We start from the raw sequence: 23727 nt of genomic DNA on the forward strand, positions 1-23727 counted from the left end.
ATTTTATATTATTTACATATATTACGACTGGCAATTCCTGAGTTCTTTTGGTTTTCATTAATTAAAAAGTGTCTTTATAGTAGTTTTTACTTTATGCATGTTTTGCTCCTTTAGTTTTTGTTTTAGCGTTTTTTTTTTTGTTTTAAGTTTTTTAAACTTTATTTTTTTTTTGCCGCTTAATATTATTTTCTAAAAATGGCAAAATCTTAATGCGAGTACGAAATGAGTTGAGTTGAGTTGAGAAATAGGAAAGAACTAAAAAAAAAAAAAAACTTTTTTTATTAAAGTTTAAATAAAATATTATTATTAATTATATTATTACTTTGTATTCAGCTCCAAAAATTGCTCTAAAAGGTTACTAATTAACGGTATGGCGATTTTCACTGTAACTGTTGCTATGTATCAGTCTTTAGTCAGAGTCTTTTTTTGTTTGTTTGTGTATGTGTTTAGTTGTTGCTAAATGTGTTCGTTGTCTAAACGTTAATGCGCTGCAACTGCCATTATGAGCACTCACATATGTATATATGTATGTTTTAATTATGCCTACAAATGCAAATGAGCTTAGTTTGATTGCTTAATTGATGGCAGTATTGTATGCTCTTCAATTACTGGAGACGCTCGCAGGAGTTCAATTGATTTTTTTTACTTCTATTTTGGTGGAAATCGTTAATAAATTAAACAAATAAGAACTCTTCGCAAAATTTCTTTAAAAAAAATGTTTTTGAAATGTTACTTTACTAAAAGATGTAGTACATGTGTATGCAAAGTTAGAGAAAATTTATTAAATTCTCTTAAAATTGCTGTACTCAAGGGCGCTTGAAAACATTGTATTGAATTTTTAACGATTTTAATCTAAAAACTAAAAAAAAATAATAATTTTTATATTGCAGCTATTTTATAAAACTCTTATAAATATCAAGAATTCTCATTTACAAGCATTTTTGCTCTCTCCTTACGTTTACACAATATTTGCATAATTACCACGTTTAAGCCATATAAGCCAATATATTAACATTGGAAACCAAAATCAGAACTTAAAATTTCCRAAATGTATTCGAATGCTTATAAGACATTCAAAAATCAACCAAAAATTGYTGAATTATCGAAAAAAATAATAATTTTTTGAGAAATTATTTAATTATTGAAAAATTTTTTAATTTTAATTATAGAAATTTTTTTAATTATAGAAAAAAATGTTAATTATAGAAAAAAATTGTAATTATCGATTTTTTTAAGTCTCGATAAAAAATTAATTATCGAAAATTATTTTAATTATCAAAAAAAAAAAATATAATTATCGCCACTTTTTTAATTAACAAAAAAAAATTTTAGTAACGCGTAAGCTTGTAAATCTAAAATAGCAGCTGCCAGGAAAATCTCAGAATTGTGTACATTTCCAAAATATTTACAGCTATTTTACTTTTTCTGCACATACACACATGCATAACTTTTCCTCAGACTTCACTTTTTTCTCCTTTCTCTAACTAACTTATGCATTCATACACGCACACGCAGTCACACACACACATTTCATTGCTTATTTTAAAATAATTTTAAATATTCAATTATTTCGTGTTTTTACCAAGCTGCTGCTCTCTCTCTCTCTCTCTCAATTAGTTTCAAACATTTGTTGCTGTGCTCTGCGCTCCACGCTCTCTTATGCCTAGTACACATTTTACATTACATTACATTAGGGTACGTTCGCATTTACACATGTTATTACARATTATAGTTTAAAATTACAAATACAACTTTTAGTGCGTTAATAGAATGCTCTGCATCAATTATAACAGCTTTATAAATTTCTCTGTTTACGATATCTCTTTTCTTGTTGATTTTTTTTGTATTTTTGTGTTTTGTTTTCTTTTACTTCTTTGTTGTTAATTATTAGGTATTTTAAGGTATGCTCTTCTCTTTAGGTAATTTTTCCAAAACTTTTCCGCGCTTTTTGTATTCTCTCAACAAATTCGGCAGAAAAGTAAACGGAAAGGGAGGTAGAGAAGGTGAATTTTGCGCTCAGCACCACACTAAAATATATGTGACGCTTCAGCGACAGCCTTCCCCCATGCAAATAGTACAATTTATATCCGTTAGTTTCACGCCAAAATGGCTGCACACTACAACTACAATCAGTTCTTCACTTTATCCTCGACCGTTATGTTGGCCAGAGTCTTCTTTATACGCAGCGCTGTAAGACGCGCAACAGGATTAGGATACCAGCACTCTTTCATCACTTTCGCCATGCCGTGCAGCACATCCGAGGCATGCCAGCGATTCGGTATGTTCGGACGCATTTTATCAATGCAAACCACCTGCAAAAACACATATACAAATACGACCGTTATTACTGTGTAAACATACGGCACACTTACCTTCTTCATCTCCTCAATACTAGGATCAGGTTGTACAACATCAAAATATGGCAATTGATATTCATCGTATATCATGCCGATGTTGCAACGTCGCGCAATCTCCCACAATATCAAACCGAACGCGTACACRTCGGCACGCTTATACGAATCGAAATGCTGTGCATTCATACTCTCGTCCAGCACTTCGGGTGCCATATAACGTTTGGTGCCCACACGATGTGTGGAGGGTATATCGACGGAATCATTCTTTTCCACATGACGCACAGCCAAGCCCAGATCGCCTATCGCACAGCTGAGATTGGATTTGACGAGAATATTTTTCGATTTGAGATCACGATGTGCTATCGCTGGCTTGCCACGTGTACCCACAATATCCATATGTAAATGTGCCAGACCGGTGGCGATGGAGAGCGCCATATTGAGCATAGTTTTCGTATCCACTGTATGTGTGGTGAGGTAATCGAATAATGAACCGTTTTCATGGTGATCAGTGACCAACCAAAGTTGGGTCCAAGTGCCATTATCTGAGGGTGAGAATGGCGGTGTAAATATACAGGCATACGTAAGTGCTCAAGTGCAGTTAGTAGGCATCGAAATGAGGTTGGCAAGAAGCATGAAGATGTTGAATGACATATGAAAATGTGTGTTGGGAAAACGCACGAAAATTTGTTTTGAAAACATAAGATATTAAGTTAGGACAAAGCATGAAAATATGTGTTGGAAAACGCATGAAAATGTGCGCTGCAAAAAGCATGAAAATGATTTTGTAAATCACATGTTTTGAAAATGAAAAAAAAATAATAATAAAATGTGTGTTGGAAAAGGCATGAATATGTTCTTGGAAAACGCATGAAAATATGTTTGGAAATGCATGAAAATGTTTTTGGAAAACACATGAGAATGAGTTTTGAAAACGCAAAAAAAAAAATAAGTTAGGGACACGCATGAAAATATGTGTTGGAAAACGCATTAAAATTGTTTAGAAAATGCATGAAAATTTATTTTGAAAACTCAAGAAAATAAATTAAGAAAACACATGAAAAGTTTTTGGAAACTGCATGAAAATAGTGTTTAGAATGCATGAAAAGACATGTAAAGGTTTTTTAGAAAGCGCATAAAATTTTGAAAACGCGTGAAAATGTGTTTGACAAAGTGATGAAAATGTGTTTGGAAAACGCATCAAAATATTTTTGAAAACGCATGGAAATAAATTAGGAAAACGCATGAAAATGTGTTTGGAAAACGCATGAAAGTATTTTAGAAAGGAGCCCAAAAATTTTTTTGGAAAACGCATAAGAATGTCTTTGGAAAACGCAGGAAAATGTGTTCGGAAAATGAAAGAAGATGTGTTTAGAAAACGCATGGCGATGTGTTCGTTTTCACCGATTTCACCTACAATACAGACGCAACAAACCGCTTACCCTTGTTATCAGCTGCAATGAAACCTAAAATATTTTCGTGACGTAACATCACAGTCTGATAAATTTCAGCTTCCCTAAACCAAGAGCACTCCTCGCGACTGGAGAAAATCTTAACGGCCACATTTTCGCCACGCCAGCGACCACGCCATACTTCACCGAAGCGACCCTTGCCAATGACATGRCAGAGTTGTATTTGGCGTGCAATGGAGCGCTGCACCAATAGCGGTAAACCGGCTGCATRTTGCGTGTAAGCAGATAAAAATCATTAATACACATATTTTTTCAACACATATCTCATATTTACTTACCCGAACCGGAACCCGATGTTGTCATCTCGATAATGTCCTGTATAGTGTTGCCATTTAGAATGGGATCGCACACGGAGTCGTCCGGCGGGAAGGTGCGTCCATTGCTATTGCGTTTGCGCCGCTGCCAGAAGCACAACGACAACAGTACCGATAGGCAGATGAAGAGCGTGGCGCCGAATATGATTACGACCAAAACCCAGGCGTTTAACGGCTCTTCAGGTAAGAATTCTATATTGATCGCATACGTTTAGCGATGGGAGAATAAATTCGTGAATACACATAGTTTTTTAAAGGTATGTGTGTGTGCGTGTGACACTTTTCAAAGCACCGTTTTAWGTTTAGCATTTTTAGACACATTATTTCCGAAAATATTAAAGAGCCGTGCAAAGCGATAAATGTAAGATGCGTGCATGAAAAACTTATTTTTATTTATGTAYACAGATATAGCATATATGTACATATATACAAGCTTGTTAGGTGAGTGTTGGAATATTAGAACGATAAATAAGATGCGCATGCGGTTGGGTGCAAGTGATTATTTACATATTTATACAAAAAACCACTACATTATATTTATATATAATATATACAATATGTGATTAAACAAAAAGTTCAATCGTRTTAATATCATTACATAACACCATAAAAGTTGAACTACTTTTTATTTCAAAAATACGAACCTTGTTTAAAAACTACTAGTTGACATACCATTGCATACTTTGAGGAGCATCAAAATTTCAGTTTTCTAAATATATTACTGTTATCAATTAAAGCTGTGCTATTAGCATTATTAGAGTTGCCACAAAAAATATAACAAATATTTTTCAAAGCGAATTTCGTAAATACCAAATTATTTTGTACAAAGGCAACAGAAACTCGACTTAGTTAATAAGCAGTAGTTTTGAAAACACATATAATTTTATTCAACGGCGTAAGTTCAGATATATCCAAAACTCCAACGATCATTTGATCTTTGCTGGCATCGAAACAAACCGAAATTTTCAATAAAAATTAAAATACGTATCTCCACCACCAAATCGGTAATTGACACAAAATGTAAACTAAAATATAAGATTGGAAACATATAGTGTTTTCTGAATAAGGAGGCGTCCAGAAGGAGAATTAACTTTTTTAAGTTCTCTCTCTTTCACTCCCTCTTCCKKTGACCCAMTCTCYMTCTCATTCACTYACTCACTCACTCTCTCTCACCTYTCTCCCTCTCTCTCAATTCACACTCTCTTAACCGTTAAGCTCCCGAAAACAACCAGTTCTTCACTTAAGAACTTATATTACTTGCATCGGTCAGTTAATACAGCAGCTATATGCTATAGTAGTGCGATACTGGGCGGTTCCGACCAACAAAAAACTTCTTGGTGAGAAAAGGACGCCTGCAAAGTTTCAAATCGATATCTCCAAACTTGAGGGCCTAGCACGCGTACATACAGACGGTGCGACTGAATGTCATGACTAGATCGACTCGCTGATCACCTACATATATAATTTATAGGGTCACGGACGTTTCCTTCTGTTTGTAACGAACTTTGTGCCAAACTTATTGTACCCTGTTGAGTGTATAAAAATGGAGACTCTGAAACGATATACATATATTGTCTTCTTTTTGAAAGTTTATAAACCTACCAACGGTGTTAAAAAAAAAAAAATATTGTAAATGGGGAGGAATTTTTAAGGATCGGAACATCCAATGCAGAGAACTTTTGTTATTGTGCAACGAAACTAACAATTTTTTAGTGTAGAATCAAAATTGTAGGTACTTTATCGAGAACTTTAGCCTCTGTAAAAAATATAATTTCTCGATAGCCACTTTAAAGCGAGAGAGATCATGAAAGAGAACTTGCAATAGAAATAAATTTAGAGGTTATAACGGATGATYCAAGGTACTTTTTCAATAAACTTATTTTGACAGGTCATGCGGGAGTCGTGTCCAGCTATCATGTTATTTTTGTTCAGTATTGTTCGGTATTTCATCATGGAAAGACTTACGCCTGAACAACGTTTACAAATCGTTYAATTTTACTGCGAAAATTCACGTTCTGTAAAGAATGTGTTTTGCGCGCTTCACTCAACTTATGTTCAACATAATCGGCATAATGAGCGTACTACTCTCCACACCCATCCATCTTTAAATCCAGCATTCTTTATAGAATAATATTCGACCGAATATATCACGTCCAGTTCGCAGTGAAGAAAATATAAAGCCGAGCTGAAGACCATAGATAGTCGATTAAACTAAATTTGTAGCAACTCGGACTGACGTATGGCGCATTTAACGATCTTTAACTAAAAGCGTACAAAATACAGCTTGTGCAAGAACTGAAGCCATTCGATCTTCCCAACAGACATCGTTTTGCTCTCTGAGCTCTTGAAAAGTTCCAAGAAGATCTGACGTTTTCGAACCAAATTTTGTTCAGCGATGGGAACCATTTCGAGCTCAATGGGTATGTAAAAAAGAAGACTTCAGTAAGCACATTTTGGATCGGTCGATTGGTCGCCAAGATCGAGTGATATCACACCATTAGACTTTTTCCAATGGAGATATATAAAGTCTAGAGTCTATGCGGACGATCCGCTACGAGTCAGGCCTTGGAGCAAATCATCATTATTGTCATTCGCCAGTTACCAGTCGAAATGCTCGAACGAGTCATCCAAAATTGAACTCGAGGGATAGACCATCTCAGATTCTGTCTGATTTGAAAAAGATAATCTTCAAAAAATAAATGCCAAAGAATGTTGTTTTGAATGATAATTTGAAGTTTTTGTGTTATTTCTTTAAAGAAATTAGGGAAGAAGGAAATTTTTACTTTCAGTTAAGAGTGCAGTTAACGAATTTAATAAGACCTCCGAAATTAGCGACTATGATTTTTCTTTGTTACTGATATTATTCAGAAATATTCAAAAGCTTATAAGCTTATTATGTGCTTGATTATTACAAATAGTTCCAAAGCATGAATTAGAATTAAGATTTCTAGCAATCCTAAGGAATCCTGATAAATATGTTNTACTCTCCACACCCATCCATCTTTAAATCCAGCATTCTTTATAGAATAATATTCGACCGAATATATCACGTCCAGTTCGCAGTGAAGAAAATATATAGCCGAGCTGAAGACCATGGATAGTCGATTAGACTAAATTTGTAGCAACTCGGACTGACGTATGGCGCATTTAACGATCTTTAACTAAAAGCGTACAAAATACAGCTTGTGCATGAACTGAAGCCATTCGATCTTCCCAACTGATATCGTTTTGCTCTCTGAGCTTTTCCAAAGTTCCAAGAAGATCTGACGTTTTCGAACCAAATTTCGTTCAGCGATGGGAACCATTTCGGGCTCAATGGGTATGTAAACAAGAAGACTTCAGTAAGCACATTTTGGATCGGTCGATTGGTCGCCAAGATCGAGGGATATCACACCATTAGACTCTTTCCTATGGAGATATATAAAGTCTGGAGTCTATGCGGACGATCCGCTACGAGTCAGGCCTTGGAGCAAATCATCATTATTGTCATTTGCCAGTTACCAGTCGAAATGCTCGAACGAGTCATCCAAAATTGAACTCGAGGGATAGACCATCTCAGATTCTGTCTCATTTGAAAGAGATAATCTTCAAAAAATAAATGCCAAAGAATGTTGTTGATGATAATTTGAAGTTTTTATGTTATTTCTTTAAACAATTAGGGAAGTAGGGAAAATTTTACTTTCAGTCAAGAGTGCGGTTAACGAATTTAATAAGACCTCCGAAATTAGCGACTGTGATTTTTCTTTGTTACTGATAATATTCAGAAATATTCAAAAGCTTATAAGCTTATTATGTGCTTGAATATTATAAATAGTTTCAAAGCATGAATTAGAATTAAAATTTCTAGCAATCCTAAGGAATCCAGACAAATATGTTCAAACTTGTCTTAACTTCCAAAATATCTAATGATGTTTGGTGAAAGAGGGCTTAGATTGAGGTGCTGTGAAAGTTATCAATAGAACAGAAATTTAGGTTTTTTAAGAAAATAAATTATTACTTGATATTCATAGATTGNAGATAGTCGATTAAACTAAATTTGTAGCAACTCGGACTGACGTATGGCGCATTTAACGATCTTTAACTAAAAGCGTACAAAATACAGCTTGTGCAAGAACTGAAGCCATTCGATCTTCCCAACAGACATCGTTTTGCTCTCTGAGCTCTTGAAAAGTTCCAAGAAGATCTGACGTTTTCGAACCAAATTTTGTTCAGCGATGGGAACCATTTCGAGCTCAATGGGTATGTAAAAAAGAAGACTTCAGTAAGCACATTTTGGATCGGTCGATTGGTCGCCAAGATCGAGTGATATCACACCATTAGACTTTTTCCAATGGAGATATATAAAGTCTAGAGTCTATGCGGACGATCCGCTACGAGTCAGGCCTTGGAGCAAATCATCATTATTGTCATTCGCCAGTTACCAGTCGAAATGCTCGAACGAGTCATCCAAAATTGAACTCGAGGGATAGACCATCTCAGATTCTGTCTGATTTGAAAAAGATAATCTTCAAAAAATAAATGCCAAAGAATGTTGTTTTGAATGATAATTTGAAGTTTTTGTGTTATTTCTTTAAAGAAATTAGGGAAGAAGGAAATTTTTACTTTCAGTTAAGAGTGCAGTTAACGAATTTAATAAGACCTCCGAAATTAGCGACTATGATTTTTCTTTGTTACTGATATTATTCAGAAATATTCAAAAGCTTATAAGCTTATTATGTGCTTGATTATTACAAATAGTTCCAAAGCATGAATTAGAATTAAGATTTCTAGCAATCCTAAGGAATCCTGATAAATATGTTCAAACCTGTCTTAACTTCCAAAATATCTAATGATGTTTGTTGAAAGAGGGGTTAGATTGAGGTGGTGTGAAAGTTATCAATAGAACAGAAATCAAGGTTTTTTAAGAAAATAAATTATTACTTGATATTCATAGATTGYTGTGCTGCAGCGATGTTATATATTGTTTCTATATAAAGAGGTTAAGGTCTGTTTTCCACTCGATCATATGGTAGATGCGATGTGCGCTTTTCAAACATTTGGAATTGTTGTTGGAGTAAATAAGCAGACAAGTTTTAGTCAAATTGTTTCAACTAAAAAGCGTARAAGTAGTGAGAACTAAGTAGAAATTAGTAGAAGAAGTCACACGGAACTTTTTATAGCTTTTCACGTATAAAATCTGATAAAGCACCAAACTAGAGGGCAGCTTTAGAAGGCGTTTCCAGTAGTGACCTTAAAAATGCTGACTTCRCATTTCTCGCCAAACAAACTGAAGCGCCTCGAAGTCAAGTCAATYGGTGTTGCATTCAATCGAAGAATAATAAACTTGGCTATTTTTGCTAGTTGATTGTTAATCCGCATAAACGGCCTTAACTTAATTATCAGTTGGCAGGAATTTGGTTAACTGCTGTCATTGCCCTCAGCATGTCGCAGATCGCTTACGTCAATGGTTTGAGTGATGCTGGTGAAATTGTCGTCAACAAAATAGCACATAGATGAACATTCCACCAGCCCGCAAAGCACCACAGGCTGTGCAACTATATGAATCACATGATGAGGAATGCGCAAAACAAAAATTGAGAATATGCTGAAATCTGCATGGTGAGCTGAGTAGGATGACATTTTGATTGAACGTACAATGACTTTGAACTTGGCCACTTGGTATTTTGTTTTTTTGAACCAGGCGGTGCGCATTTTGGTCTAAGGAATGCAAAAGTTTAAAAATAACACACACATATATGCATATATATGCTATATATATATAGCGGTAACTGAATGACGCACCAGCAGGGCAACGTAAGTACAAARCGAAGCATGAGCTCTGCGCATACCTACAGACGATAAATATGTATGTATGTTTGTATRTGCGACTTCGAGGAGTGCCAGCTTGAGGGCGAGTAATTAAGACATTCATACAAATACATACAAATACATATGCGACACATACAGGTGGTGGTATGCAATTGGGGCGGCGGCCGAGGGTAGAGTGCGCATGGTGGTTGACACTTTTATTGTTTCCAAAACAGTCAGACGGCCTCCAGTGGTATGGTATGAGCAAATGCACCGGTCGACCTGTTTGCCACCCAAGCGCTGTCTCATTGACGCTTGCGCCCAGACAGCCTTGTAGACGGTTCTTAAAAAAAAAACAAAAAGAAGTGTAGAAAAAATTCGAAATAAAGGGGTTGCCAACGCCAGCGACAACACTTGAGGCCCAACGCTAAAGATGTCTGCTCCACTTGCTGAAGTTGTTCAACAACAACAACGGCAAGACAAAAACAGTAACGGCGACATGCCGATTCATGGTTTTAAGCGCACCGCAGCCGGTGCATAATATTTACTTTTTCTTTGCTYTTCACTAAATAAAGCCATGTCTGACTTCTTTATATTCGTCAAGTCGAGCTGTCGACGCCTGCCCGCTTGCTAAGCTCACAAAAATGCTGACGAACTGTCTGCTGAAGGTATGGCGCACATACATACATACATAGAAAGAAGGAGAGTGTTTGTCCGTCCGTCATGTGTTTGGTGCATAGGTCCCGCCGCCAATGAAAGGCTGCAAGCCAAGAAACAGAACTCACAGGCAAARCAAAGTTCATTAGAACTTTAAAAAGGCGAGAAATCAGCAACAAACACACGCTTAATAACAACRAACAAGCAAGCAGCAAGCGCGCATACAAATTGCAAAGGCGCCAATGCGCTTTCTACAGAAACAGAAACAGAAACAGCTGAGCGCATTGCACTACAGTCACAGGCACWTACACACATAGGTACACTGGTTGGGGGCGTTTGGGTTGGTTGGCTTTGCGTTTGTGCTGTGACGCACAGCTAGTGCCGCATAGTTGGTTGTGAGTGTGTGTGTGTCGTCTATGTTATCTGAATGAAACGTTGCATGAATGAATGAAGAAATGAAAAGTCGACGAGAATTGCCACGAAGGAAGAGTTGGAAGTAGTGACAAGYGCAAAATAAAGGCGCATATAATTAATAGTGGGTGGGTGGGTGTGAAAACACACACGCTTCTAATGAAATGAAGTTGCACCGACGAGGAAGCCCAATAAGTCCAGGTGGAATCAATTAATGCGCGTATCTGCTTGTATGGGTTTTAGCAGGCAAATAAGGGAGGAAGAGCGCAGAAAAATTAAAAAAAACAAAAACTACAACAGATGTGCATGCATGAAAAGACATGTGGAGTTGAAAATTCAATGCTCTGCAAAGACTTAAGTTTYATAAAAATTTGAGAATATCAAAAAATTAAAAAAAAATTTCACATAACCTCAAAAACAATGTATAGGTATTCTGACTGGACACTGTACAAGCGAATATTCAATCGGACGCACTTTGCCAAAGCTGTATGGAGGAGAGCGAGTCACTTTCATCTCTATTGCCCAGCTATTGCTAGACTGAGATGGAAATATCTCGGTAGACWCATTTTTAGTGAACCCAGCGAAGTTGCTGGATGCCTTAATAATAATTGTTCAAAGCACAAAAAAATTCGTCGGTCGATGAAATGAGATTATAAAGTTTTGGTTGGTGAGAGWCATTGGCTTTGRATCAACCCTACGACTTAACCTARCCTCAGAAAACCAATMCAATTAAAACGACTTGAAAATATACATTTAAAGAGGATTATCCTGATTAAATTAATCGAGTCTCGTTTTTGATTCTAAAAAATTTAGGAAGCAATAAGATGGTTTAGGTTGACACAAAGCACGAATTTCTGTCCAAGTGAGATTCATTGACTTCGGATCAACCCTGCGCCCAAACCTAACCTCAACAATTAAATAGATGTTTAAGGGAAAACAGAATAGACAATATAAATATTATAATCTGAATAATTCGACTTAAAGTTAAAAATTTAATTATAGTTATTTTGAAAGAATGTTCGAGTCTCGAAACTTTTTTTTTTTTTAGCTTAACAATGTTTTTAATTCTAAAGAATTTAGGAAAGTAAATGTAGTTAAAACATATGTATATACTAGGGGATCCGGCCACGCGTAGCTRTGGTATACATTTTATATAATATAATTATTCATATAATAAACTATCCAGTACAGTGAAAATTTTATTTACGAATAAAGGCGAAAACTTTTTGTCGGTATAAAAACCCAAGGGATTGTATTTGAGGTTTARCTTTGAATATATTCATACAAACAAATTTCATTGGAAAAAATAACGAATKTAAGGCTGCTTCTGGAGCTAGTCTCCTTTCTGTTCAGTTAATAGACATAATAGTTGTCCGCTTAATAGGGCGTCAATTTAAGAGAGTTTTCACTATATTCTTTATTTATGAATTGTTTTAACTACCCTATCTTTTAAGTTGGTTCGAACTGGACACTAAATTTTACTAAAATTGGTTCAGTAGTTTAGGAGTTCATCGCGGACCAACGTACTCTTTATATATAAAGATTTTTACAAAACCCAAAATAATCATATTCACTGATAATTTGAGTTTGATAGGATAAATAAATATTGTCAAGGTATAGTTCAAACTTTTAATAAATCGAAAAAAAATCAAATTAACTTTTGATTCGGTGAAATTAATCAAGTTGTTTACTTTTCTAAAAAGTTCAGCTAACGACAAAACGCATTTACCAATCACCATAAATCGAGTCTCGAAAGCCATGGTTTGATAATGTTTAGTTTAAGCATGTGTTTATCTTTTACCATACAAAATAATCATTTTAACTGAAAGTGGAGTTGTTGTCTTCCTAAAACATTCGATTCTCGAAGTTGAATTYTAACTAATTAATATCGTTCACCGCTAATTGAAGCCGAACGAGTCTCGAATCGTATCGGGTTTTTTCACATAGTATAATAAAACATAGTTAAAGGACAGGTTTATATTTTTACTAAAACCTTATGACCTTAACAGATAACATGAATTTTTGCGCCGAAATTCGAACTCTCGAAGTTGGCTTTAATTAAAATATTAACTATGAATTTATACTGGATGTTATGATAAAATATACCTGAAGCATTTGTTTAGATTGGAATTATTTTCACCAAATTATGCGGGTATCGAAACCGTTTTTAAAATAAAAAATTTTTGGATTCCAAAACATGGAGTTCTTTTCACCAAATCAAACGAGTCTCGAAACCATTCTCAAATTATAACTTTTCGTTGCTCAGAACTTCACTATTAGGATAAATAAACTTAAAACAGATACCCATAACTTTACTAAAATTWAAAATAATTACTTTAAACTAAATCGACATAAGTTATTTTATCAAATTACAACGAACAAACTAATTTAAAAAAATATTATAATTTTTCTATTGTTTTCAGCCATAAAATCGCTTATAAGGGGGACAATTTAAAGCCTTTGAAAATAAGTAATAATAAGTTTCTACAAATACAATAAAAAAAGGCATAATCGTATTTAAACAAAGAAATCTGTTGGTTTTTCACAAAGAAAAGCACACACTTAGTTATCACATTTAATCTCACACAACAGTGGGAATAAATTATAAAACTATTTTATAATAGGCACTTGGAATTCGGATAGTTAAGTAAAAACAACAAAAAATAATATAATATTTACCGCAAATATTATTATGATTTCACTATACGCCCAACAATTGGCACTGATAAGCGCCCGATCAGGCTAGGGGGACTTTCATTGTTATCAAGCGCCACTTGGACGTCACAAATAACAGAATGCAGTGCGCGTTTCCATGTATACACTTATTATTTCAAATATTACTACTATAGTAAGGAACAGAAAAAATAAAGCAAAAAGAAACTGTTTAAAACGCATGTGAGTGTGTGAACTTGTTGATAGTGGTGTTGGTACAGTCTCAACGAGGAAGATTAAGCAACTAAAAGTTTTACTAAGAGTTAGCAAAGAAGATATTTCGAAACTCTATGACATATAGTATACATATGTATAAATATTTATATATTGCTTAAAGACAACTGTAATAAGTGTGCGTGTGTGTCAGAGAAATATTTATTTATTTACAAATTGATATTGATTTAGAAATTTTTAACTAGACAAGTGACACTTTAGTGACGCTAATCACCAGACGATGAGCATTAAACCCGGTCACACAAAACAAACAAACAAAATAAATAAATATATAAATAAACAGCATGGAAAACTTTTAATATGTGAATGAGATTATTTTATTAAATTCATTTAGTGGGTGTATAATAAAATAAAAACAAAAAAAAATTTGTTTCAAATATACTAAAAAAAATTTATTAAAAGTAAAAACACAAAAATAAAATCAAGAAACCTTAAATAATATAAAATAATAATATTAAATAAATAATATTTTTAAATTCTCTACACTATTGTAGACATGTTTTTAATAACCTTTCCAGAAAAACAACTTTCTAAAAACATCTGATAATATTTCCCGACACGTTTTGCTTGTAAATTACAAAACAAAGCCTCTTGAATAAACAAATTATTTACAAACATTACAAAGTTCCGTCATCTGTGATTGACTTTTGATTTCATTTCATTATTTACAGCACTAATCACCTAAACCTAATCTTAAAATCGCGAATATATGTACATATGTCATATACTGCAGATTTCTAGTTGGAGATCACTAGTTCACCAACAGGCTGGGGACGATTCGGTAGTCTTATCTTTTATACGATTTTTTCTTGTTGTTGCCGGGCCGATTTCAACTGAACTAKGCTTCAATTGCACATCGGCGTGTGGTGAATGGCGATTTAAAATAGTTCACCTTCGGATATATTTTCATTTCTACACAAAAATTGCCCTTGAGAGATCGAACTTAGTCTTTTTGAAATATTTGTTTCGAATGTCATTTCTGGAAAAGCACATATACTGATTCAACTTAGAACTGCTACGCTCCAAAATTCAAAGAAAACAGRATACCGGCAAAGTAATAGCAGAGTTCTATTGCAAGAGAACTTTTGAGCACATATTATATAATTATTAGTAAGTCAAAAACAACTTTAGAAAATTCAATACGACCTTTTGAATTTTCTAACTACTTATAGTAAAAGATGGCTATATGATTGCTACCCTTTTCTTTTATGCTGACTAATATTCTACWTGTGTATATAGGTTAGGTTAAGTTAGGTTAGATAGCTGAGCTAGAGAGATGGTAGGGAGAAAACAGCAAAACATATGTATATARCTATAAACAAATGTGGAAAACTAATTTTTATTCGTCTGATGACAATTCGTTTTCGATCTATTACGGATCTTGAAGAAACGCAACATAAAAAAACTCATTTCGATTCTGAAATCGAAAAGAATATCCAGAAGGTATGTCCTTAAGGTTTCGAGATAGTTTTTGTTGGATGATTAGAATACTGAAATGGACCAASACTTCCATATTTCTATTTTTCAACTTAAATCGGAAGCTAAAAAGCTCTCAAAAAGAAAATTATACAATTTCGAGAAATTTTATCCAAACCACTTGGAAATTTCAATCTCTAAAYAAGAAAGGAATATCTACTTAAAACCAACACTTTACGGTTAAGGAGGCGCGGTCTTTCTTTTGCTRAGACTGTCACAGATTTGTAAAAACATTCCTCGAATAAAATTACTATGAATATCAATTAGAAAACTATTTTTATATTCAATGGTTACAAATATGTTATGAAAAAGAATAATTGTTTAATCAAATAATACAACCTATCATAACTTTAGTCTACTTTTCTAATTTAGGAAACAACGTCACTAGCTATATTTAATGTCATATTGCTTTCTTTAGTATTTCTTCCAAGAATATCTTACATATGCCAAAGGTAGTTGAAAACGTGCTTAAACAGTAAAAATATGGAAAGTGAACTCTTGTATAGCTTAGTAATTGCACTACATCAATAAAAGAAAAACATATTACCACAAATACAAATAACGAATGAGCCAACGACGTAACACCAAATATCAAACAAAAGAAACAAAACAATTGATGATGATTTGTATGTAGAGAAAGAACATAAAATCCAAGAAAATGAGACTAAACATGAAGAAAAAAGCAGGAAATGAGAAAATAACAATGAAATATATAGAAAAGTAAGGGAAGAGAATGAGACGTGGAATAGTAATAGATATGCATAAAAACGAATAAGATGATAAATTGCAGACTTGTAGAGTGAAAAGATTGACAGGGGAAACATAAAACGTATGCGTGAGAACATACAATTTTGGTTTCAAATCCTCAGAGAATTTAGTTCCACATACCATATAAAACCATGCCTTCCACTCTTTCACACAAATATAACGAATTTAGCGTGAAAAACGACGARAAAAATAAACAAACCAAAATCACTCGACCAATAGCGAAATACAAAGGACATGAATAATGCCTGGCAACAAATAATAGAAATTAGAACTATGGACAGAAATATCAACAGTAAGTATGACCGAAAACATGAATAATGAAATGTACTCAGCTGACTTTGTATAAGGAATTAAATGGGACAATGGTGAAATGATGACTCAAATTAGAATGTGCGTCGAATTAGACGTACGAGCGAACAGGAGAAAGTTGGGTGGTTAGCAGCAACGTCGAAATTGTGCTGAAAGCGAAACTGTCTACCCTTTGCTTAAAGTGAATGGTATGATTTAACTTTTGACCGCCTGAGAGATGACACATTTTTTTTTTTTTTTTTTTTTTTTTTTTTTTTTTTTTTTTTTTTTTTTTTTTTTTTTTTTGTTGGCAGATTTGGAGTTAAGACAATTATTCCAACAAGAAAACGGTTACAACGAACCTATAATGCCATTTACAAATAATTATAAAGGACTGCCTACATACAGGGTATAAAAAATACGATTACGTGATATTTTCATAGGTACATATATACATATATAGTATTAAAAACAGTATTTTTTAAGTAGAAAAAAATATTCATATATGGAAGCTTTAAATTAAGCTTCTTACAAATTTGTACACTTTCCTTTAAGTAAAAGCTCAAAAAACAAATTTTTCTAAGGCTTTAAATTAAACTTTTTCACACATTTCTAAACTTTTCTTTCAGCTTAAAGCGCAAAAGTATTTTTTTTTTTCAAAATTTGCAAGCTTACATTTTTGTCAAACTTGACAAAACTTTATTTCAAGTTTTCGGCTATTAAAAAGCTCAGTGTAGATACGTTCGACTTTTGAAGTAGAACTAGTAATTCGTAAATAAATCAAATCAGATTTAAAGCTTTAATTTAAGATCTAAGTATTATAATTGCTGACGCTTTCACAAGTGAAAGCTCTCAGCGAACTGTAAAAGTTGTATGAACGATAAATAAATAACGGTAAAAAAATATTAAAAGTGTGTACGGCAAAATTAGATACTAGTTGATCTATAGCCTAGCAAATAATATATATGTATATGTGGCCTGGTCTACGGAAAGGGGGCTTAGGCGTCAAAAAGTCAATTTTCACTTTTTAGTTGATTCGGATGGAAGATGAGATGCTTTTTTTTCACAGCTGTTTCCCAGAAAACAAGTTTTCGCACGTTAGCTCCCTTTTCGTAGACCAGGTCACATATAGTAAATTATAGTGATAAATAATAGTAGATGAGTAAAATAAAAAAAATGAATATAAGTACATAAGTGTAAACAAAAATTTGTAATATATATGAAACTAAAAAAAAATTACAATAACCGAACTTCAAAATTAGTGTGAAAGCACAAATGAAAGCTCAAGTTACAACTTTCATTAAAAAAAAGATGTATGCCAAGTCTAGCATACACGACCACCAACAGTTGCTTAACGAAACTATGTATTAACACTAGAGTATAAGCTTTCAGCAAAGCTTGCACAACTGATATTTTCTTATAAACGATTTAAGTACCTCAATGACTCTGTAACACAAAAAATATGACAGAAATCGACGCATATAACCAAAACTGTAAATAATGTAGATAAAAAAGTGGTTTCAAACACACACAAAGACAATGTACCAGCTTTCAAAGATTTGTAGAAAGTAAATTATTTAAAACTATGTGATACCAACGCTGACAAATGGGAGCTAGTTAATGAGTTATGGATGATAATAATGATACATATGAGATTTGTGAAAGTTGCACGAGGATGGACAAACACAATACGCCGAAAACACCAAACGAATACAAGTGACGAGGCCCACAACGACGTTGCGCGAGTGAAAAACGAAGTATGTAAGATTGTTTCCAGCCTGCATTATTCAAGAACTAAGCAGTTTTCAGGAACAAAATGACTTTGCAAATTCGTTCGCAGTTTTTATATGTTGTTGACAGTGATTTTGAGTGCTTGTGTAGGTCAGTGCACAAAAGGATATGGTGGCCTACATATGGAAATATGGACGCAGTTACATAAATGCCGGACGAGGTGTCTGTTTTTGACCTTAACGGATATTATATAGTGTATGTATGTATGTATGTATATAGCAAATTTTGTTAAATAAAATTTTCGTGATTTCGTGTGAGTGAATGTGATATGCCAATTACGCAATACGCAAAAACATACATACACATATAACAATTTTGAACGCTATATCAAATGTGGATAGATGTCGGTATACATATGTATATGCATTTAATGTAATGTGGAACATAATTGCATGGGATGAAAATGTTTTGACGTCACAAAATTGCCGTTACACTGAATTTTGCATGATACTCAAACGTGGCTATATACTTTATTTTTTGCTTTTTTTTGTAGTTTTTGCATAGTAATGTTGTTGGACGCTCACCTGCAGTCGGCAGAATTATTGAGAAATTGTGCTCCGTATTGCAAAAATCATTATGGCAACACTGCGTGGCGTATGTGGGGGCAATCTCATGACACCAAGCCGGATCATTAGGCGGTAGATTGTTCTCTGAACCCATACATCTAAAGCAATAGGTGTGTGTATTTTATGGCAGCAGGTGTTGTTTTTTTTTTTTTTTTTTTTTTTTTTTTTTTTTTTTTTTTTTTTTTGTTAATAGCAGTGGTGTGGTGGTAGTGATGATAGTGTTGTTGGTTTGGTGTTAAAGTAAGTTGCAGGTTGCGTTGACGTAGGCAGCCGTTGGTAATAGCATAAAACCGACGTTGCAATGTGGGCGTGGTGGTAGGTGGTGTACATGTGTGCAAAGGTGGCAATTTAAATTAGTACAAACGTGCATTTTACCTGTTTTAATTATTTTTATTTTTCTAATTCTGGCGTATTTTAAAAATAATTCAGCTTTATTATTTAGTAGTTTGAACTAGCGAAAAATGACGGCAAAGGGGTAACTGTAGGCGCAGCAGCATTTAAACTATAAACTACATAATTAAAACTAAAAATTAAATAATAATTTGCAATAACAACAACTACAGCAGCAGCAAAAGCACCCAGAAACAACCGTTCGCAGGAGTTCCGGGTAGTACTAACCACATTTTTAACCAACTACACCTATTTTAACTTGCATTGCTTACACATACATATGTATGTGCGTCTATGCGCACGTCGGTGCTATGCATTTCACTTTCGCTACATACATACATACATACGCTGACGTCAATTTTAATTTCAATTTGCACAACAAAACGCCGGTAAACAAAATATATATGCAAATACGTGAATACGAGGCACTGAAAATGCAGAAGGAGCCAAGAAAACACCGTTCATACAAAAGTGCAAACACGGCGCAAGGCATGAAAATCAATATATCTAGGTATGTATGTATGACGAGCAAGCCTACCCCAATGTTGAAAATATTACGCATACGCGGTGTACGCCAGGAGGGCATGGACGGGTTGGCGAAAGCAAGAAGTAGAGGAGAAAAAATGGCTACAACAACGCTTGTAGCCACAATGACACAAACACACAGGCAACATAAACGGCATAAGTATATATGCACATGTATTTATATAGCTGAGAACGCCGACAGCCTTGGAGACAGCAAAGCGCACAGTGCCAAGACCATGAATGTCTGTCTGGTGGTTGGCTGGCTGGCGCACTGCATGGCTAACTGGCATGCTACAAGCGAGGGTGGTTTGACCGCAACAGCTTGCAGCAACAAAACTTAGAGCCTTGCAACAATAGCAACAAAAACAACAGCTTGCAACAACAAAAACCAACAGCTTGCAACAACAAAAGGACGAATGCTCTGCAAAACATAAATATTTGCAATACGGAGTAAAAAAGTTGTTGTTGCCGCTGTCGATGATGTTGTTGTTGCCGTCGTTGTTGATGTTGGTAGCTGCGTTGGTTGCGCCGTTGTTGGTGGTGGCAGTCTAGTGTACACTTGCGAGCAGCTCAAATACTCACAGCGTTTAGTTAGTCTGAAGTGGCCGTCGTTGCTTTGTTACATCGGCGTTTGCTTATCAAGCTTACAAGCATGCATTTCAGCGCACACAGATAACGGCACAAGCCGTTTGGGTTTCAGATTTTCGCATTTATCGGAACTTATAGGCTTTATAGGACTTTTGAAAATTAATCCAAGTTAAACTAAAATTGTATTATGAAAAGCTCACTTATTTTTATCGCTATGAAGTGAGAATACACAATGCACACACGCCAAGCAATTTATAAAAACCAAAAAAAAAAAAACAAATACAAATAATTCCGGGTACTTTTCCATTATTTTTATTTTTAGAACTTACACACATATGTGATATGATATGACAAACTTTAATTGCCTGCTAATTATACAACTAACACTATATTTTGATCTAGAGGATCAGTGGTCTTTGATAAATGTAGGTGAGCTTTTGTGAAAAGCTCATTGTACGGGAATAATTATATAAAACATAACCTCAAAGGTAATATACAAGGGTCTAGTAAACGGATATCGATTATTTATCCAATAGATGGCCATAAGCCGCCATAGGATTCAAGTAATATTATATAGCTTTAGAAAGATAAGATTTACTATAAAAACTGTTTGGATAGAAGAAAAAAATTAGATATTTTAAAGGTTAATCGTCAAAACCAACCGTCGTATAAGCAGTGTTTCGACTACCAAAGAGCTGATTATTGTACCAAAAACGTTTGAAACCATTTAAGAGGTTACATGGGTTTCGGGATTAAAAAAAAAAATATTGTACTAAATTTCCAAAGTTGACCAGAGTAATAGTTTCGGAGATACAGCCTTGAGAACTTGTGCGCTCGAGGCTTGCTAAGCTAAGTACACCGTCTTTAAACGCGTTTTTCTCGAAACTGTGTTTTTGAAGTCGGTTTGCAAGATTTCTCGATAAGTACGCAATCGATCTTCATGATCTTCATGAATCATGATCACGATCTTGAGATACAATTTTTAAACGAAGGCTTTTTTTCGATTACAACTATTTGAAGAAAAAAATAAATGTGGCGAAATTTTTATTTTTTTTAATGTCTGCCAAAAATCCAATTTTCAGTTTTTTTTGTTCGTCTAAGTTCTAAGTTAAGGTTTAACTAAAATACGTATTTTTTCACTTTAGATGATTTTGTAAGGAGTTCACCTGTCAACGCAAGCGCCACTTTTTTTCGAGAAGTCACCGGAAATGGCGTCGCAATGGCCGAGCTTAAAATATTTTGTCCAAAAATGTCAGAAAACTTTTTTACTACTGTATGTAACAATAAAAAATTCGAATAAAATATTAAATTTTTATATGAGAAAAAATTGTTGAAAAACAATGTTTTTTACCCGGGGAAACCCATGTAACTCCCTAAATAAGGCACTGGGACAATAATTGTTACGGATGCGCCGGCGCAAACGATAGCCAAACCAGAATTGATAGTCCGAAAGGTTTAACTATGTTTTTAGTGACATTGGCAAGGAATCAAATGCTATGAGCTTATCCTCTAATAAGAAATGCTTAATTCGGAACTGTACAGCAAACAATTTGATTACCTGCCAAGGCAAACACAACGATAGTAACTCGCCAGAAGCTCCAGGAGATTAATTGTGAGATACTTATGCACCCATCTTATGAACGGACCTATCACCAAGACCCTACTACTTGTTCCTGTCTATGGCTAAGAATTTTGCTGGTGGAAAATTCGCTTCTGCAGAAGCTTATGAAAATCCAGTGTCGCAATTAATGCAAAATAATGGATTCTTTTATTCCAGCTTTCAATTCCACTAAGCCTAACATAAACCTGTCAGGATTTAAAGAAAATCTTAAAAAAAAAACAAATTCTATGAACTGGAACCTTATTGTGAAGTAATATATTTTTTCATTTACTTTATCCAACATTATTTGGGTTTTAACGTCGGAGCAGAAACTGCTTAAAACTCAAGTGAATGTTCTGATGATCTCTTCTCTTTCTCTTATAGGTTTGAAAAAAAAGCTCATGTAACTGCTAAAAGCTCAGAACTTTTTCTTGTTGATTGAATTATAAATTTGTCACAGAAACGTGAAAGCTCAGTAATAAGCTCAAGTGAAAGCTCAGAGCTTTTCTTGTTCATTTCTTTCTAGATATGTGAAAACTGAGATTATATCACACCATCAAAAACAGCAATAAAATACAATCAGAATCAGAAAAATTACGAAGAAAATTAAAATTTTCTAATTTTTTACGCAGAATTACAAATTTGTCAGAGAAATGTGTAAGCTCAGATGTGAGCTCAAGTGAAAGCTCAAAAGTAAGCTCTAGTGGAAACTCAAGTTGAGTTATACTTAAAGCTCGAAAGCTTTTCGTCATAATTATAAATATAAAATTTTCGATTATATTTCTAACTATAGAGTAAAGATTAAAAAATAATTAAAGTTATAACGAAATTGGAATTATATTTTGTGAATTTTTTTTATATATTTCACTTTAATTTTGTACCTTTGGCATGTAGAAATCATTTCAAATTAAAAAGTTGATATATTAGACCCCGTGAAGAAGCTTGTAAACTAGATTCTAAAGTATTAACTTTTTTAAGTAAAATTTTTAACAGAAAAAATATAATAAGTAATCAATCAGTTTTAAAACTTGTTTCACACGCAAATAGTTTAATATTCCAAAAAATATATATTTTTATATTATGCATGTGTAGTAAAAAGTTTGCCTATATATGGATTTGTTTGTATGAATAACTGACATTCCATATAATTTGTTGTTTGTACTGCATTATTAAAACCACAACCAGCCACAAATGTAGTTAAGTGTTTATTATGAAGAAAGATATATGTAATCTACTTAAATAGGTTATAAATATGCAAAGAGCAATGCTACACAGCTAATCGGTTATAGCCAATTCAACCCAAATATAGGCAGAGCACAAAGGGATGCAGTAAGTTAAATACTTTGGAAATATGTATGTTGTCACAAATTGGTCATAATAAATGTATGTACATATGCATAAATGCGTTGGTTATATGGGTATAACTGTATGTAAAAATATTTCAAATCACTGGTAATACTTAGTAAATAACTAACGGAACATGCTAGAATTGCATTAGCATTACCAAACTACAGTGCGGCAGAAGTTAGCAAAATTCCGAAGAAACTTGCTGGTAATGCACAAAATTAGTATGAGTGTATTTGTATTTGAGCTGGTGTTAAAAAAAATAAGGTGTACAAAAATAAAATAACTCAAAGTGGTTTAATTAGCTATAATACAAAGAAACAGTTAGCACAAACCCCAAAAAAATTATAAAAATTTAGATTTGATTTTAAGCAAAAAAAAAAAAACATTTTCAAAAATTATACAAAAATTTGAAACTTTCAAAGAAACTTATTAATTGGAACAAAAATGGGA

At 33.8% G+C, this 23727-nt stretch overlaps 1 protein-coding gene across 2 annotated transcripts in view; it reads right to left on the minus strand.

Moving 5' to 3' along the window:
• Positions 1 to 1305: 1305 nt before the first annotated feature.
• The window catches only part of LOC108974290 (TGF-beta receptor type-1), a 32237-nt gene continuing 9815 nt past the window's right edge, over positions 1306 to 23727 (minus strand). Inside the window, exons 5-9 of one of the 2 annotated variants that reach the window (XM_018942018.1) lie at positions 18786 to 18925; positions 4102 to 4329; positions 3794 to 4027; positions 2373 to 2896; positions 1306 to 2312 (exon numbers count right to left, since the gene is read on the minus strand). In XM_018942018.1, coding sequence (XP_018797563.1) covers positions 2130 to 2312; positions 2373 to 2896; positions 3794 to 4027; positions 4102 to 4329; positions 18786 to 18925 — 1309 coding nt within the window. In that variant the 3' untranslated portion in view covers positions 1306 to 2129. The remainder of the gene's footprint in view (positions 2313 to 2372; positions 2897 to 3793; positions 4028 to 4101; positions 4330 to 18785; positions 18926 to 23727) is intronic. The other variant, XM_018942017.1, reaches the window with a different exon arrangement.

The sequence above is a fragment of the Bactrocera latifrons genome, unplaced genomic scaffold (genome assembly GCF_001853355.1).
Source record: "Bactrocera latifrons isolate USDA-ARS-PBARC rearing strain unplaced genomic scaffold, ASM185335v1 scaffold_544, whole genome shotgun sequence".
Lineage (NCBI taxonomy): Eukaryota > Metazoa > Arthropoda > Insecta > Diptera > Tephritidae > Bactrocera > Bactrocera latifrons.